The sequence below is a fragment of the Manduca sexta genome, chromosome 25 (genome assembly GCF_014839805.1).
Source record: "Manduca sexta isolate Smith_Timp_Sample1 chromosome 25, JHU_Msex_v1.0, whole genome shotgun sequence".
Classification (NCBI taxonomy): Eukaryota; Metazoa; Arthropoda; class Insecta; order Lepidoptera; family Sphingidae; genus Manduca; species Manduca sexta.
Window position 1 is genome coordinate 11,072,108 of NC_051139.1, and position 19,766 is coordinate 11,091,873.

At 33.8% G+C, this 19,766-nt stretch overlaps 1 protein-coding gene across 1 annotated transcript; it reads right to left on the bottom strand.

Annotated features, from left to right (window-relative positions):
* Positions 1–5,378: 5,378 nt before the first annotated feature.
* LOC115445471 (pancreatic lipase-related protein 2) lies at positions 5,379–15,722 on the bottom strand. The gene is made up of 7 exons (XM_030171754.2): positions 15,530–15,722; positions 13,242–13,398; positions 12,030–12,178; positions 11,611–11,856; positions 9,172–9,360; positions 7,790–7,955; positions 5,379–6,109 (listed from the first exon to the last, which is right to left on the bottom strand). The coding sequence occupies exons 1-7, from the start codon at positions 15,558–15,560 to the stop codon at positions 6,037–6,039; spliced, it is 1,011 nt and encodes a 336-aa protein (XP_030027614.1). The 5' UTR covers positions 15,561–15,722; the 3' UTR covers positions 5,379–6,036.
* Positions 15,723–19,766: the final 4,044 nt, after the last annotated feature.

Below are 19,766 nucleotides of genomic sequence, written 5' to 3' on the forward strand. Positions count from 1 at the left end.
TTAATTCAGAAAAATATTTCAATCTGACTTAAGTAAATTTTACCATATCAAAAATTTATTTTCGACATAATTTAAACTTCAAAATCAATCCTTGCAAATTTATTAAATACATACATAACAATAACTATAATATTTTGTAATATAAATATAATATTTTTTACAATAATAATTAATTCTTTACATTGTTTTAAGACATGTTTACAACATTAGCAAACATCGGAACTTAGCCCCGACGCCCGCCTGTTGGATAGCATGGCCTAAGGTACTTAATATCTCTACATGCATGCGGGCTCTGACGACATAATTCGGCCGTAACTGTAGCTAAACTGAGGCATCTGAGGTTATTCTAGCTACAACTACTATCATTGTTCAAATACAATATCATAATAGACTATATCATTTATTACCATATTATATCGTTTGGATTTATAGTTATCCCTATAGGGGGCGCCACGCCTATTTTAAGCGCTAAACAGACTTCTCTACAACACCAAACTGGCTATCTAATCAGATAAAACTTATAAACAAGTTTTCACTAAAAATGTTATATACATGTAAACACAAATAAGTTTTAAAACAAACTGAATGGTTAATACAAATGATTAATCAAAAACTAAATTGAGTAAGCAAATGAATGATTAATGAATTTGGTGGTATTAGCGGTATAATATTGTATGCAAAATCACATTCGCATTTATGTTACTGCAGCGCGGCCCAAAATGTAACGTACGGTTTAAGTTTTCCTACAACAATGCCAAAATAAAATAGACAATAGCCAATTGTAACTTCAGAGAACTCGCTCCAATAGAAAGTATTGCTTTAAACTCGGCTTGGGCAGGTACGAAACTATTTTCATGTTTCTTCGGCATGTGTTTCGTCTGATTGAGCTATAGTTTGTAGAAAACCTAGCCTTTTTTGTAACTATAATCTCTGTATTATATCCTTAACATTCATACATATTTTTAAGTAGATAATATATAACAGGTACAGAAATCAACATAATTATCTTGCTATACAATACTACAATCCAAATCAAACTCGAATATTGCCGTTTCAACGTTAATTAACTAGCTAAGAGCGTAAATAAGTTTACTGTAGAGTTGTTGAGTTGTCTGTTTTGTGTTGTGCAAACAACTAACAGCACGTCTCACCGACAATGGCGTTCTGAAGTGCAGTCGTATACGTGATCAGGACCGCTTGGATCTTTTCGAAAACACCAACAATGGCGTATGTTACTCTTGGACTTTTGTACTAAAAATAACATTGTATACAAAAAGTTACGTATTGTGACAACAAAATTGGACCTGTTTAAAAATTAGCTTAATTAAATGTGTTCCATATCACCTATTGATATTGGGTAACTTGAATTTCTCTCTTCGTACTTTATGACGTTTCGGTATATAATTATTAATTATACGCTATCGTTTTATAATTATTCGTTTTCGTTTTATAATTATTGAACTAATCATTATAACTCGATAAATACGCAATTTATATTCGTATAATTCTCTGTCATCTGTAATAATTTAAGTATCTGTTATAATTTTATAAGTTTAATTACCTACCCACAATATATCCCCAGAAAACCTCAAAGCGACTTTTAGAGTCGGATTTTATGATTAAGATGGAGGACAGAATGTACTAACCTTATGCCTCGAGCCGTCACAGATTATATTTAAAATATACTTGACATTTACATATAACCTGCAAAAGTTTAAAAATACCCCAAAGCTATATTTCGACAAATATTTAGGTACAAACAAAAATGGCAGTCGAACGCTTTTGATAACAGCAGTAAAAGACATCATGCGTTGAACCAGTGACTACTGACTCTACATAACAGAATTGTATGAAAAAGCAACCATTTTAAACAACAAACAATAGAAAATCGAACACAAAAATTCCAAAACAGGAAACCGTACCGAACCATCTGTATAACGCGACGATCGGGCGCATAACCTGGTACGCGCTACGTGCATGCTTCATGCACGTCCCTCTGCGGCGGTTTATGCTACATTATTTCTCGTGGGCTTCAGTTAATATTCCGCCGATGTAGCTGAACAGCACCACCGGGAATACAAATTCTAGACTAACCATGAAACGCTTGGCAAACGTCTCAAATGTACTTGGAGTGGTACAAACGAGCGTGTCGTTAAGGTGCTTTCAACTTTCATGTTTATGAATAGTTCCAAGTAACTTGATCGTTTGCGAAGCGCGATAAAGTCAATAGTTCGCTCAGACGAGATAGATTTCTAGCGTTATTTATTTATTTATTTATTTATTGAATAACACACCAGTGACACATGCATCTAGAAATCACAAATAATAAATAATAAAACTAATTCTGATACATATGACTATTAAAGGTATGCACAGCATTCTCACACAAATAACATCTAGATAGAATTACAAATTAAAATTAGAATTACAAATTAAAATTACAAAATAAAATAAAACCAGAAAATACTATAACAAACATAACAGAGCCTCGTTTCGGGATTAAAGTGAGTGGATACAAAACAAAAACAAAATTTGAAAATAGTAACAATAAAAAATTAAATTATAGTAACTATGAATTACAATAAAAATGTCTCAAAAAGTTAAAATAAAAAAAAACAATATTCAAGATTAAAAAAAAAGATTAACATTTAATTATAAACTCTAATCTACTTCGTCAAGCAAGTGTATCAGCGCTTCCCTTCTGAACTTGGATAGTGATGAACTGAATATGTCCAGATCCGGATATTTAGTGTTTAGAGCATTATACTCACTGCACATTCTTACAATGGGCGAATTAAATCCAATATTAGTACGGACGCGTGGTATATAAAATGTTCTTGTAATAGGTTGTCTAGGTAATTTACGTGGAACATTTAGGCTGATTTTATTAAGTATGTCACTGTTGTTGCTCATGTTATTTAATAATTTATAAAGGAACATTATGTCATTGATTTTACGGCGATCAGTTAATGTGTTCATTTAAAAAAAAGCTAAACGTGATTTATAACAGTTGCGATGACTAATTCCGGAAGAATGGAATGCCAAGTATCTTGTAAAGGCTCGTTGAATATTTTCTACACGCTGAGATACTGTACTATAATAAGGATTCCAAATAACACTACCATATTCCAACTGACTACGCACAATCGCATTATATATGACGATTTTAGTTTTTAGGTTTTTGAAGACGCTAGTGTTACGTTTTATAAAGCCAAGCATTCGTGAAGCCTTCTGAATTATAGAGTCCACGTGCGTGGTGAAACGTAAATCGCTATCAATAATCACGCCGAGATCTTTGATTTCGTTTACTGTAACTAATTGCGTACCATGTATTCTATAATATGACTGTATAGGGCATTTCTTTTTTGTAAATTTTATATGATAGCATTTGGTTGGGTTAAGTTCCATGAAATTACATCTGCACCAATTTTGAATTCTTAATAAATCATCTTGGACTTGTTCTGTGTCGCGATGAGAGAAAATTGTTTTATATATTTTTAGGTCATCTGCAAATAATAAGCATTGGCAGTGATGTATTACCGAAATAACATCATTAACAAATATAGAAAATAAGATTGGGCCAAGATGGGATCCCTGTGGTACTCCTGACTCTGCATAGTACTCGTGTGAAGAAAAACCGTTAGCTACAACGTAAAGGAGTCTTTTGGCTAAATAAGAGCGAAACCAGTGGAGCAGAGATCCCTGTATTCCATAATGTTCTAATTTGATGAGCAATAAAGAGTGATTGACTCTGTCAAAGGCGCTAGTAAGATCTGTGTAAATTGCGTCCACTTCGCGACCTTGATCAAGTTCGTGTGAGAGGTCCGATACATAAGAAGTTAAATTAGTAGTAGTAGAATGTCCGGATCGAAATCCATGTTGGTTGGAGGATAAAATTGGATCGACATGTTTCGATATTTTGGGATATACAAGCGATTCAAACAGTTTGGAAAAACAGGAGAGTATTGTAATTGGGCGATAATTCTTTGCTTCGTTTTGACTACCTTTTTTGTGTAAGGGTACAACTCTCGCTTTCTTCCATTCGTCCGGAAAAACTCCAGTACTGAGAGATTGGTTAAAAATGTGCGTTAAAGGAAGTGTTAATGCTTGTCCGCAGCGCTTAACAAATACGGCAGGTATAGAATCTGGACCAGCACCTTTGTAAGAATCTAATTGTTTAATTTTTTTAGTTACTTCTCTTTCAGATATTTGGATATTGCTGATACTATTATTTCCTGATGCAGTATTAATGATGGGGGTATGATCAAAGCTATGGGTACCACTCTGGGAGGATTTAAACTGATGAGCGAAAATATTGGCAATTTGGGGACCTGTGGTCGCAATGCAATGCTCGTTCTGGACAGTCGTGGGAAAGGATGAAAAATTTTTATTTTTGTTTTTGATAAAATTCCAGAAATACTTTGGATTTTTTGTTAAAGTTTCCTCCGTTGTCGCGATATATTGTGCGTGACAGAACTTGTATTATATTGAGTATCTAGTATACTGAGTATCTAACCCAGAACAAACATAAGTTTTAATTATAAATTAAAGGTGTATTGTTGTTTTGTGTGTTATTCTTCTAAGCTTTTTACCAGAGTGTAAGCGAGTAATGTCGATATATATACACGGCATCATTGGTACATAATAATATTATCTATTGCTGATATTTAAAAATACCAGGTACCAAGAAATTAAACAAATATTTATAATTAATTATATGTTTATTCTGTTTCAAAATAGTCATAACAAACAAATATAGGTTTCTTTTAAATAATCCTATAAAACTAGTTACAACCCATAATAAATAAATTAATATTAAAATTTATTCTTATAAATAAAGATTTCTATTTTAATTATAATACTTACAATAAAACTCATATAATATAACCAGTTTATACCAACTTATTACCTACTCATTATAAAAAAAAAAAAAATACTTCTCATAGTTTAAGCTTGATTCAATCCATAATATCTATCATCTACCTGCGGCGGCGTCGTGTGACGGGTCGGCCACTTCCCTACAATATGGTTGAGGAGGCCGATGGCTGGCACATGCGTCATACTCGTGAACGGGTGCTGCTTGTGTGGACTGTTCTGCCCATTTCGCTTACATTTCTAATTGCTAGAGGTGCTGGGAGGAAATAATTATAAGGATAATAGAGAAATTTCATGATTCCTGAGAGGGTTGTGCAGTCATATAAAAATTCAAATTAATTTATTCCTTATTTCACGAGCCTATAAATGAACTGCTCTAAACTTTTTTTTTCTCTTCTCACTTTATCATGTACTGTAGTCTTTACCCTAAACTGAAAAGAGCAACACCAGAGTTTCTTGCCCGTTCTTCTCTGGTGAAAACTGCTTTCCGAACTGGTGGTAGAGTTAATATTGACGGAATCTAAATAATGTATAACATTTTACAGATTCAAATAAATCATTTCATTTTATTTCATTTCAATATGATTGAATAAGAAAAAAACTAGTGGTCACCCCGTTGTCAAAATTCAACCGCACTTAATTATTTTTTTAAAGTTTGAATATTACTGAGATGCTTTTGCACTCCTTTTGTATATAAACTAAAATTCTGCCAATTCTTACATGCCGTGCTTAATAAAGGGGCACAAGGTTTTTTTCCATATGTATTAATATAATATATAGATAAAATAATAATTCAACAAAATTACATTTGTTGACTGTTTGATTTTAAAAAGTAAGCTCTGACTACATCGTCGAAATCACAAATTATTTCATTCGTTATAATAATAAATAAATCTATAAATAACACAAATTAATGAATCCATTTGGCAATTTGCGTTTATAACTAATCCTCACAAAATACAGCCGAATTAAAATAAAACAATTTTATAACAAGCGATGAAGAACAAACGAAACGGGCAAATATAAATAACTGGAGTGAACTGACGCAGCGACGACGGGCCCAAATAAAAACGGTCCACAGTCGACACCGTAATAATTTCTTTGAAAATTTAATTTATAGGCGAAGTTGGCGAAGCAAAAGTGTTAATATTTAAATGTAATTCACGTTGGGTCCGGGTCCCCTAGGGCGTAGGGTTTGTCCGCGTTTGTCTTGAGGTAGTAAATTCCATCCTTCCTGCACAGAAACAATGAATGTACATCTCCTAGATTTAAGTTAATGTTGTTACAGTTTAATTAGACATCACAACTAGGGGCCGTATTAATGGATGCAACTCAGTTTCGCTCTGAAGTGCGATATCAGATGAGACTCTGTCAAATTCAGGTCGGCATCTCAAGATAGTCCATATTTAATAAACCTATAATAACATCAGCTCAAATAATATCTTAAGTCACAATATACTACAATTTTTGACAGCTGGGTTTACTTTACTTAATAGAGACTTAGCTGAGAGCAAGTACTTAAATGACAGCTTAAGCTTTGTTTATTAAGTTGTTGAATACTTTAAATGCTTCTTGAGATTTTACTCAAAGATGAGATAGATTATTAAATAGGGCCCTTAGAGAATCGTACTCATGCTAGAAATTATTCTAAAGGGTTTACTTATGATGCAATAAGAGTATGTATTACTTTAGAACAATAAGCGTGCTAGAGTCTTTTATACCCAGAATGACTTACAATTTAAAAAATATTAAAGACTTTCTATTGTTAATAACTTCACGCTTATATGTCTTATAGGGTAAACAAATTTGCACCAACGGTTCAATCAGCATATGTTATCCGATCATATCATAGGGACCTAGCTTATTACGACATAGAGCATACTTTTCCATATCGAGAGACTTATTTCATACCATAACTACAGTTTTAACCTATTAAGAGTATGTAAAAAGGATTTCGAAAGCCAGGATCTTACCAGATTCACAGCTAAAATTAAATGTTACTAAACCGTACATTCCATGATTCAAACTGCGATTAACCGTTATACAAATTACCTGGCTATATAATATAGTTTAATATTCAATGTACGCTGAACAAAATTCCACCGCATGTATATTTAAAATGTAATATAATTAACAGATTTCAACTTCTACTGTTTGATGAATATATTAAAATGGTGAGAGCAATTGAAACTTTGATGTAATTAGCTGGGCGATGTGCTGTGCGATTCAATTGCTGCTTTTAAAGACAATGATCTCAAAGTCGTTACAGGAGCATTAATTTTGATATATTTTGTTTCATAAAATTATCACAATTTAGGAACCACGTAGACTTATTGCCCAGAAACATTACACCACTGTGAAACTAACAATTTGAATAAATTGAACAGTTATCAGATTTAAAATTAAACTATTTTTCGGAAAATCCGAAAATAGTTTAATTTGAATGTCTAAAATTCGCGTAAACATAAGAAATCATTAACTATCAATTTTCTTTCCTGCAACAAGTTGATATCTGCTCGCGAAACCTTTACCAAGTGATTTTGACTGTTATGGTCATTAGAAAAGCCAACTATTACTATTATTTGAGTAAAAACATCACTTCTGCAGAACAAGAGTTCAGCTTTTATTCCGAAGTTTAGTTCGAAGGTCGACATTCATATTTTTTTTTATAGAAATCTAACTTTTTAACTATGCAACATACATGGGGGTTAAAACTAGGCACATTAAGGTCCTCTATAGACCTGCTTAAGTTAGATACTCTATTGTATAACACGCTATATATCTGCCCTATCATATGATAGGACAAAAACAGATCGGCGAATAATAGTTCCACTCCTGTTTACCCGTTTAAAGGTCTACTACTATGCTTGAATAATAAGAAACATCGTATTACAATAAAAATAATAAAACTTACCCATAATGTATATCGAAGCCGCCCATGATTAGTTTCTCTCCCGTCCCTTTGCACGAGCCCTGGTAGTAGAGCTCATCGTAGTCCTTGCACCTCACTGCCGTGAATGGGACGTCCGATATGATGGACTCTGAGAAGAACATATGCGCACGGTTGTGGGCACATAGACCTGGTCGAATAAAAGATGTTACTGTGCAGCATTACGGGATTTTTAAGGAATGTAAGCCACTTTATTTCCGCCGCCCCATGTAGGTAGATTTATGTATGTATGTAGGTTTCTAAAATACTTAATAATTTTCTATTAGTTTGTATTATGAAAGGCACTAAAGTTAAATAAACGAATGATTAATTAAATCGAGTAAACGTCCTCTGAAATCTGCCGCCCCTAAGAAGCTGCCGCCCATAGGCCACAGCCTATGCGGTCTATTTATAAATCCAGGACTGCTGTGCAGTGGTGAAGAGTCCAAATAACCCGATTCCTGGCGGCTTCCCTTTTGTAATATATATAGAATCTAATTATCACTAAAACGGTTTGCAGATCGCTCCTATGCATAAGTATTGTCAGTGCCAAAATGTTGTGTCGTGTTCCCTTTAAAAAAATTTCACCCTTCGCCACTAATACTGTGAGCAACAAATATCAAAATATTTGTATATTCGACTCACCAAAACACAACAGTAAACTAAACCAGCCCGACCGAGCCAGTTTCAATAAACAAACACAAACGCACTTCACGTCTTTGTCCCCGAGGGGGTAGGCAAAGGTGCAACTAGGGCAATCACTTTTGCCGTGTGTTCCGTCCCATATGATAGGGGGCATGTCTATTGCCATTCTGAGTAGGCACAAATTCTAGACTCCAGCTGACACTGAGTAGAAAAACCCAATATCACTTTGCCCAGCCCGGGATTCGAACCGATGCCCTCAGCACTGCAGTCGTACCAATAATAGTAATACAACTACGCCACCGAGGCAGTATGATTTTAGTATCCATTTTTATACATGTTTCAGAATCATTTGAATCTCAACTGTGTAACTTAACAGCTTTATAAAAGGGAATAAAACATGGCCTCGTACAACAGAAGGCAAGGAAGAAGTGGGGAAAGGAAATTTCCTTCCGATAATTTGGTTCGAGAAATATGTAAAGGTTCGAAACCGTAATAACGCCGGCGATAAATTCGAACTAAACTAAACAAAGTACATTTTAACAACCTAACTATATTATTAAAGGAAACAAATATCTATAAAATTAAACCCAGCCGTATACGCAAAAATATATTTCACGTAACAAACTTCTAAAACCATTTGCTGCTGAAAGGAAAATCACTAACTAGATAAGTAAATTAATAACATCGTACCCAGGTTCATTTTAAAGCCATTAAGCACTCACCTCGGTAATCGAACCCGCAGCCGGGCTGCCTCGTGCCTCCATTAGGGTAGAAGTCGATATGTCCCAAGGGAGACGCGAATCCGAGGTAGCCACCGCAAGTGTGTATGACTTCGACATGCCGGGCGTCATGCTTGTCCAGACGGGCGTCTTTATTGCCCAGGGTGAAGAGGGGCAATGCGGGGTCTAACCCTGGAATAATATAATGGAATTTTATTATTTTTTTATACTGGCAATTATTGGCGTAATTTTTCACAAAGGCTGACTATGTTTTTAGTACCTAGTCGGATTGTTTGCGAGTTTATAACCTACTTACCATTTATTACATTGTATTGTACATTAATGCGATTTTTAACTACTTAAACAGTCCCTGTTTATAAAAACCAATCGAGTGACGTATATTCAATTATAATTAATCATTAACTGTCATATTTAACGATTTTGAATAAAATTATTTATCAAAACTAAATTCTGAAAACATCCTTTCAGTTATATAGTTATATTTAATTCGTCGAAATGAGAAAACCACTTTGTTTTGCCATACAATATTTCCACTTTTAAGTTAAACTAAAAGTAAACGCATGCAGAAATTTCATTTTGATCTGATGAAAAATACGTTCCGGAGTTCGTCATCAATCTTTGCAATATTACGTAGAATTTTATTTAAACGCTCCTAGGCTAGTGCCGTGATTTATTCCACAGAAACGATCCGACTATTTGGTTATATTAAGCACCACTTATTGGAAACGTTAGACATTAGAAAACTTTAATTAAAAACTCAAATATACATCCGTTTAAAATTATCACTTGTATTGGTTACCATTTGTTGAATAAACAATTTTTAAAAAAGTTTAGACTGATGATTGATAAAAAAATATTAAATTTATTTAAAAGTAAAACTTCGCTAACGACATTGTAAGTAAAGCCGTCACCATCAGTATGAGATACAAAAAAAGAAAAAGAAGAAGTTTTTTTTATATTCTGAACAAACATACATCACGCCATTATTCCCAGAGGGGTAGGAAAAGCCTACAACCATGGTACCCACTCTTTGTCATATATGTTCCATCCCATAATGAGATAGGGGGCGATCTAATAGCCATATTGGTACAAATTCCAGACTACAGTCTGATATTGAGCAAAGAAACCCAATATCACATTGTTCAACCCGGATTCAACACAGAGTGGTTTCGTAGCACAGAATACAAAAACTACGCCATTGAAGCAGTCAAAACAAAATGTTTATGAAATAGCTAATCCAAGCACGATCGTGTTTAATTAGTGGTTAGCCGGGTAATCGATAGATATAGTGGGTAAATAGGTACAAACTAGGCTAGCAAGTGGCAAATCGAATAATTATCAACAGATTCCTGAATAACTGTCAAACCTAAACGGTATATTTTAACATAACAAACAAATAATGTTATATTAGACATATAGGTACCTACGAAGCTTATACTAGTAGGTATCTCTAAATTGACACGCATAAAGTAAAGGCTCTACTTATTTTGCTATGGCTCGAATTAAATATTTTTTTTAAACGATCAGATTATTTTAATTTTGAAATTAAATGGTTACAATTACTTTAACTATCAATAGCAGTGGCATCAGGAATTTCAAAATATCATAAATAAATAAGTGCCTACAATGACAAATATTCAGCGACCCTTCTCAACGACCTCCCTTAATCGCCTCGTAAACATACTAACACGAAATTTGTGTAACGGGTTAACATTCAACCGTTTGTAGTAAGATGGATTGATAGCTTAATTATTTTACTCGTACAATAAAGGTCTTAACCCTCTCAGTAGAGCAGGAGGCCCAGTTTCTATACTAAGACCATATGTACAGAATTGGTGTGATAATTACAACAAATAAAACAATTCACTACTGAAAACAAGACGTTTGTAATATAACGTTAAATATAAATTGTAAGAAATCTGCCTATTATTAAGTTTGTAGCTAAAAGAGTAACATTTGCTAAGTTCGTAAAGGCATAGTGCTCTAACTCAGACGGTGGTAAGTTGAAAGTAGCCGGCCATTTGCCAATTTTATCGATTTAACGGATGCGCGCCATTATTCTTCGTCAAGTGATATCGGGATCTTTAAACCGCTAAAAAGTTTCACAAAACCCTACAAGTCGGCTATCTTCATTTGGAAATTCTAAATATATCTACCCCTATCCATTGTAATTACTAAATAGTTTAATCATCATCGCGAAATAAAAAAGGAATTTGCACGTTTAGAGTAGTGTATGTACATCACATATCAAAGAAACAATTAATCAGTATCCTAGGAATTTATCAAGATGTAAGTAAATAACCCACACCATAAATCATGCATGTCTATCTTTTACTAAGAGTACCAGTTATATTTATAACGTAAATTTTTAACTCAACCTAAAAAAGAATTAAAAAGAAATTCAAATAACAAAAGCGGTACCTGTAATGGTGTCAATAGGTCCTTTGCGAACGTAAGCCCCCGCTATCCCCACAACGTGAGCGCCGAGACTGTGCCCTATAAGATGAACATCGTCCATGGACACTCCCTCGCCGATCAGAAAGTTTAGAAAATCCGTGAGGATCCGACCAACTCCGGCTACGTTGTAACTCGCTAAAATGTAATTTACGTTCGCCGCGTTGCCCCAGTCCACTACAATGATGTTCAAATCGCTGACATTTAAATATGCTGAAATTGAATAAGAATTTAATTTATCTTTGTGAATTTATCGCTATTAATGTGAATCGAATTACTTATTTATATCAATCTTTAAGGATCTTTGAAAGTTTTTTGGTAAGGTAAAAATTAAATACATCCAAAACTTCTAAACTATATGCATATTATACAAAATAAAAACCGACCTTCTTTAATGGATTCAGGCATGGGACTATCACCATGGTTCAGCCAGCCGTGAGTGAGCACTTTTACTTTTCTGTTAAAATCAAAGTTTGAATTCCATAGAGACGCTGAATCGTTGATTTTTAAAACTTGAAATTCGAAGGGATTTCTTCTGTAATTCAAGAAATAAGTAATATATTATATAATTTGTTTATCACAACATAATTATGATCATTATTTGTAGTATGCTAGCTTGACCGTGTTAGGAAGAAAAGCTTTTTGCTCTTATATAATCACAAAGTACAATGAATACTTATACATGTAATATATAAAAAACTATAGGTATTTGAGATTCTTCTCATGCGTAAAGAATACAAACGTATCTGCAAATATTTTCCATTGATAAAAAACATTAAAATGCGAACTGCATAATAATAACTATATACACAACACGGTCACGTCTGATTTTGTCGATTCGAAAGGTCGACTATTATATACTTCGAAAGTGTACTGTATATCATTGTCATACAAAATCTCTATTGCACAATAATTTTAGCAATATCTAAGTATAATATACATAATTTTAACTAATTTTTGGTCCTCCGAACCTGACGTTAATAACTTCGCTACCAACAAAAATAACTTTAACAAGTGCCTCGTCATAATAACATAACATACATAGATATTAAACAAATAAAATCATTTATTTTCCCATTAGAATATTACTGAAATTTTATGTTAAATACAATTTATTATATGATTTTGAAAATAATTCAAACTAAAACCGCCCTTAATGTGTCTTCACAACAAATACGGCTTATAGTACTAGCATTACCATTTCTGTGACCACCGCAATCTTTGTGCTAATATGTTACTATTATTCGTGACTTTAAGGTAAGTTTACTATCTTGTCTTGGATCGAAACAGTTATAGCTTATCACAAAACTGGCATACTGCAGTAAGTGGCAACTTAAACGCTTAAAATATCTCTTGGCAGATTTTTCTGTGTCTAAAAAGAAATGTTCGCATATATTATTGAATGAAAGTAAATGATTGGCACTCAGACCATGTTTCAAAAAGAAAGATTTGTTGTATAATACTAGACATCGAGCGTTGTTGCTTGTTAGTATTTAAGTACTGATTATGTTAGATACAAAGAAAGCTACTTAAGTATTTGTTAATTGTATTCCGCATGCACATCTACTTATTCATTTTGTATACTTGTTAGAGCAAACCTTGTAAAAAGTCGGAACTGAACGTCTTGTTGATAAACCCATCCCCAGTTCCAGAACCTCGTTTCGTTAACTGTCGCTGCTTGGGGGAACATCTGAACACTGGCCAACCATACTGGATCGTACGGCGTCGGCGCATCCCACTCTATCGCCGACACGCCTAGAATTTAAATTAAATATTTTTAGTTGATGGAGTGTCTAATAGCTTCATCATTTTTTTACTTAGGCAAGCTCACGTCAATTTTAAGTATTTTTTAGTATTGGATCAAATCAGCGTAAGTCGAATGAAAGTACTAAAATAACGGGACTTAATCATTAATATGTATTATTAATATAACATGTTACATGACTGTGCTGTAGATAATTCGTTTTCTAATACGCAAGACGAAAATATATTGGGTATTACTGTTATTGGAGTTCAAGTAGATCAGAGAATGAAGACAACTACAATAAACGATGCTTCTATCAACTTCGGTCTAGGTATAATTGATCTGTTATTCTATTTCATACAAAATCTATACGCAAGAGTACAGAGCTAGATATAACGGACTTTAATTGGCACAATTTTTAGCATAAAAAAACTATATATCTTCATGAATTCTTGATCGTGTTGATTGATTATGAATGAATACGCATTCATTCATTCATGCCAGTAAGTACGCACTTACTGGCATAATTCAAAAAAGGCTACTTTTCCTCCCATGAAAATATTATATAACGAGACTTCGATCTTAGAAAACTCTTTCACGCAAGCGATTTTGTAAGCCAAAGTTAGTTTAAAGATATATTCGGATACATAATTTTCGTAGGAATTCAATTGTCAATTTAATAAAGTATTAAAAAAAGACTGATCAAAATCGATTTATCCAGTCAAGAGTTCTAAGGTAACAAACAAAAAAATTACAGTCGAATTGAGAACCTCCTTGTTTTGAAGTCGGTTAAAATAAATCAACAAATTTTAAAAGACTGACATGGGTTCGTTGCATGTAATTATAGTATTTTAACTAATTATGACGGTGTGCTATGCATTTATTAAAACAGGTAAGTAAAAGTTCACAAATTAAAATTCTATCGATTATCAGCTTTGTACTTATAAGGGTCGTGAACTAGCCCGGTATGGAGGAAAGGAGACAGATAGACATCTTTATTTTAAAATTCATTGTACATCCGACTACGCGAATGACGTTGAAATCCATCGTGAAAGTTCAATTGTAAAAGGCATTGATTTAAAAGAAACATTGTAGGTCACTTGAACGTGTAATATTAGTTATAAGTAACATTATGTCTAGAGACATTTACCTATATAAAGGTTTTACTAAAAAAAAAGTAAGTTATCAGCCTACTATCCTGGAAACATTATTATACTTGGTTAGATATCCTTAATGAAAATTATATCTATAATATAAGCAATATATTATGTCCAAGATTCTAGTGGGCTTTAATTCCGGAAAAAGACTTAGGCATGTGGAACCACGAACGTTTCCTACCAGTTAGATCTTATCTTATCTTTATCTTAACTTTGGTGTATCTTACTTCTTACTAATATTATAAATGCGAAAGTTTGTGAAAAATTTTGAATGTCTATGTTTGTTAGAAATAAACTCAGAAACAACTGAATGGATTTGGACGAAATTTGGGACAGGGGTAGACTATATCCTGAATTAACAAATGGCTCCTAACCCATATATTTAAAATCTGATTAAAAATTTCGTTAATGTCCATACGAGCAAATCGGAATAACATTAGCCTATATGTTAATTCAAGGCATGGTCTATTCGTGTCCCAAATTTCATCCAAATCTGTTTAGCGGTTCCAACGTTTACTTTACTGATGAGAGGTGATTATCCCTCCGCAGTCAACACAATTGTCATATATAAGTGTATTATCTATGGACACAATTATGCCGGCTTGTTGGAACCGGATATAGACAGGCTGATCCCAGAACGCAACACACTTACGTGGGCTACTATGGCGGGTTTTAAGACCTTGTGTACGGTGTTCGCTATCCGAGCGGATATAAAATATATCCTACCATAAGCAACCTTATTTACACATTGCAGACATTAGATATAAACCTATTTGACTGAATTGAACTTTTCCATGTTTTAAACATAAGTTTAAAAAAATAATATATAATATTAAGAACTTACATACAATATAACAAATAAAATAAACGTAATATAAAATATCCAGTAAATCTTTAAATAAAAGAAAATTTACTTGAACGGTACTTTCTGTCTTTAATTAATAAGTGTTCGCACAATTACCTACTTAGTGCACCACATACGAACCTGCACAAAGAGCAAGCAGCAACAGAATCATACCGGCCCCGTTTCCTGGGAGCCAACACCAGACTTACTGCGAGCAAAACCAACTTTCCACACATCGAATGAAACTTTATTAAACTTTAAACGGGTTAGAACGCTCATTTTGAAGCTAAATCTAATTGGAGGACCGTCGGCGAGGACTCCCACATTTTCACTGGTCGAGCGAGGCAAAGATTGAATTTAAATTTACGTAGCGGTATATCGGTGAGCATTGGGATTCATACGGCGTTTGGACTGCCTGTCCATCGATCATATTAATTAATGTGTGCCCTAATAACGTTTCCTACATCACATGAAACACTCTTGAACCATAACCTAGAAATTACAAAAAATGAAATAAATTAAGACTCGGTTGTTAAACAAGCATTCAACTAAATTAAACTTTGTCAATTATTTATGATCCTAATTTTGTGTCACAAATCCTTTCGTATTAGAAGAAACAATGTGCGCAAGGCTTCAATCGTAGTTTGGGTATTAGGATACGATTTCCATGTCAACAATTCTCATAAATAGTACTTACTTACCGATTCACTTAGGTAGATTCAAGAAACTTACCCTATATTGGACTTTTCGGGTGGAAAACGTTACGTAGACGCTCTTTACTATAAGTACATTAGGTACAATAAATTATTAAAACATGTAGAAAATATGAAATGTAGATACAGAAGATTCAGTTTTTCGACCCGTTTTCGCCATGTAAGTATTAAAAATTATTAACCATAAAAATCTAAAACATAATAACTATCAGTTCACTGTTTGTAAATAATAATTTAACGACCTATTTGTGTTTAAAAAACGATTTCTCGACTAAATGGCTAGGTAAGTAATTATAAAAAATATCCATTTTTAAATATCTATAGGTATAAGTCCCAATTTGTATAATTTCTATTGGAGTTTCGGAAATGCTTTTTCTATAAATACTTTCTTATTATTAACATAATATCTAAACGTTATTACATCTATAAAAAGTGTGCGGTAACCTGGTTGGAAAGGGAACAGTTTGCCGCGGCGAAGTTTCAAAACCCAGGGCACACACCTCTGACTTTTTGAAATTAGATATCTACGTGTGCATTGTTAATCTAATAACGTTCGCTGTAACGGTGAAGGTAATAATCGTGTGGTAACTTACGAACTTACTTATACTCCATACAAATTTTAAAGAATGTGAAATTTGTCAACCGGCACTAGGCCAGCGTGGTGGACTATGGCTTAACAAACCCTCTGATTACCATTGATAAGTGCCATTATATCGATAGTCGAACTAACTTATATAGACCTTCTGTTTGATTTGAATTTTTAAAAAAGGTGTGAGTTTAGAATCCTTTTGTAAGATAATTTTAACCTCGGACTTCAGAACGAGAGTCTAAATCTCTATACCCAGATTCCTTAATATTGTAAATGCTCTTTGATACCCAGCTTAAGATGTTTTAATGGCGCTTGTCGCCATAGAATAATGTATAAAACTGGAACTTGTCGCCTGGGACTTATTACAAAGGTCTCATCTAGCAACACAGCAGTCAAACTTCATAAGAAACATCCAGCAAAAAACAAAATATCAAACGTCATAAATGGATTCATTCGGTCACTCAGATTAGGTCATCTCCTCAGAACAATGACAAGCATAGAAGTAGTACTATGACATTTGAGTATACTCTGTCTTAGACAGCAAGAAATTTAATTGTGTTGCGATCCCTTCTGACATCTTATCGACATCGATAGATGCTTTGTCTATAAGCTATGGTAATTTCAGACCTACTAAAATAAACATTTTACGGTCAATCAACTACAAACCGTTGCAAATTGCTATTTTAGATAAAGGCTAAAAAAAAGATATCAAAACCCTGATTTGGTATTCAAATACCAAAAAAAGTCTGGGTACATAAAAGCACTCGGCAAAAAGCTGTTACATTACAATAAACTATAGAACTACCGGCTTTCTTCGAGCTAAATTTTGTCCAATTTTCATTTGCTATTTACAGCAGTTTCCATGACTTCCGAAACGTCATTTACTAAACACAAAAATGGTTTAGCATTTAGATTATTAAATTAAGAAATGTTAGAAATTTCGGAAGGAATGGAAACCGCTGTAAGTAACAAACAAGAAATCGGCCGGAATTTCGTCTAGGAGAAAGCCAGTACGCCTTCTGTTTTTTTCTGACTTTCTTAGGCATTAAGAGGTGGGATTTGACAGAAGCTACTAAAATGGGACAGTAAAATTAAAACACAGCGGTATCATTCACGTCACGTTTGATAACTTATTTCAATGTCAAAATGCTACTGACGAGCTATGGAAACGATCCATTTTTGCCTCATAGCATCATCTGTGGGGAATCTGCAATGAAACATATTGTATGAAACACACTATAAAAATCAGATAGTTTCCTCGACCCCAGCCTTCGCGCACGGTTTTCAAGTGGCTTTTACCACTACACCACCGTATATTGAAAGTAAAAGGCAATTTATGCAAATTAGTAAACTACAATATACTAACATCTATGTTATCGACAGAATATGATGCACAACACTATTGAACACGACTACGTAAATTGGTAAAAATGAAAAATACTTAATAATGACTGGATCGAATGGCCAACAGCAGATTATAATATGACTACAGCATAATAAAGTACAATTAATAACACTTTTTGCACTTATTTACAGGGTTTAAGCAAATATATTAGGTTGTTTACTCACCAATGGAAGCTGATGATTTCAGTTTCATTTTATTTACGAGGAGAATGATATTTACACCCCACAATAACGCAGGCCATTGCTTGTTCCTAGGGCTATATTTTACTTAAACAGCACTGTGTATTTATTAAAATTAACAACAAAAATATTACACAACATGTAGCCACTTTTGAAAAGCACGCGCTGAAGTATAACGTAACTAAATTATGTGGGCGCGTTTGTGACATTGTTTTGAGATTGGCAAGTTGGAACATTTGACATTTTATTTGCTTTTTAATTCGGCATCATAAAGATGACCAAAGGTAACCATTTGATTATTTTAAAGTGTACGCAAGCCGACCTTGGCAACATAATATTTGTCTCGTTCTTTTCAACGGTATTGGCCTATTTGAAAAAATAGGATAAGCATGTGAGGGTAATTTAGATTCCATTTATGCTTGTTCTTGTTCTGAGGTCATCTCATTTCTATAGTCTGTACTCATTGGACCAATATTGCCAATTTAATGATTTATCAATAAAACTGGTGGTTACGACCCCCTTGTTACAACAGCTAGTAACAATAAGACGTAAATTCCCTACATTATAGACATTTTATCACATAAAAAATATATCCGGCAAAGATAGTAGTAGTACCCGTACATGTTAATAATTATGGTACAGCCAAGGAAAAATAAAATACGCTAAAAAATATAATATAATATTTATTTGCGCTGAAAACAATAAAGACATTTAACCCGTGAGGTAGCTGAATGTTTGCCGGCAAACATTGACAGCTACGCGTGTGACGGAAAAATAACCTTATTATGTAGTATATATGTAGTATATAAGGTTATAATCCCGTGACACACGCAAATGTCATGTAGCTGTCTTGGCTCGCCGGCGATTCACGAGAGACCAAGAGTTAATGATTTCTAGTGGTCACGTCACCTATTGCGGGTTCGACAAAAAAGTGTTGGCAATACTGCAATGGTCACCATCTCAGAACAATGCTTGTTCTGAGATCACCATACACCATAGTAGAGTTGTAGGCCACGACATGAAAAAGTTTGTAAGAGTAGCCTCTTTTTTGCACTGAACGAGTACAATGTCCTACTTCAAAATTCACATAGATTTAATAATATACTACCTACTTCAAATGACACTAGGCGCACTGAGGCTCGGCGTTTCAATGCGTGTCTCACAGTATTTTGCAGTGTCAACACTCAATATATTTCCCACTGGCAGATGCGCAAACCGCGCCTTGCTAAAGAGAAAGAAAAAACATATATCCCTCTCGCTCAAGACTTAAACGCGGTCATATAATGTTCATTGTAGAACAACGTACTATTGAAATTTATAGCATGCATCTCTCTTCTTCTCTATCATCGACCTATAGTTTTACGGAGACGAAACTTGAGTAACGCGACTGCCGTGATATAAAATTTTAAGTAGTACAGTATCTAATGTCGAGCCGCTCTTACATTTTGACGTCATGTCCGGGACAAATGTACTACCTCTTTTATATCCTACA

What these genes read in the sequence shown, in the direction of transcription:
- LOC115445471 (XM_030171754.2), bottom strand. Translation starts at nt 15,560, where the DNA reads ATGATTCTGTTGCTGCTTGCTCTTTGTGCAG. An exon ending in CAGTTCCGACTTTTTACAAG is followed by an intron (nt 12,179 to 13,241) that starts GTTTGCTCTAAC and finishes CTTGAATTACAG; the next exon opens with AAGAAATCCCTTCGAATTTC. An exon ending in CTGCGGGTTCGATTACCGAG is followed by an intron (nt 7,956 to 9,171) that starts GTGAGTGCTTAA and finishes TTATTCGACCAG; the next exon opens with GTCTATGTGCCCACAACCGT.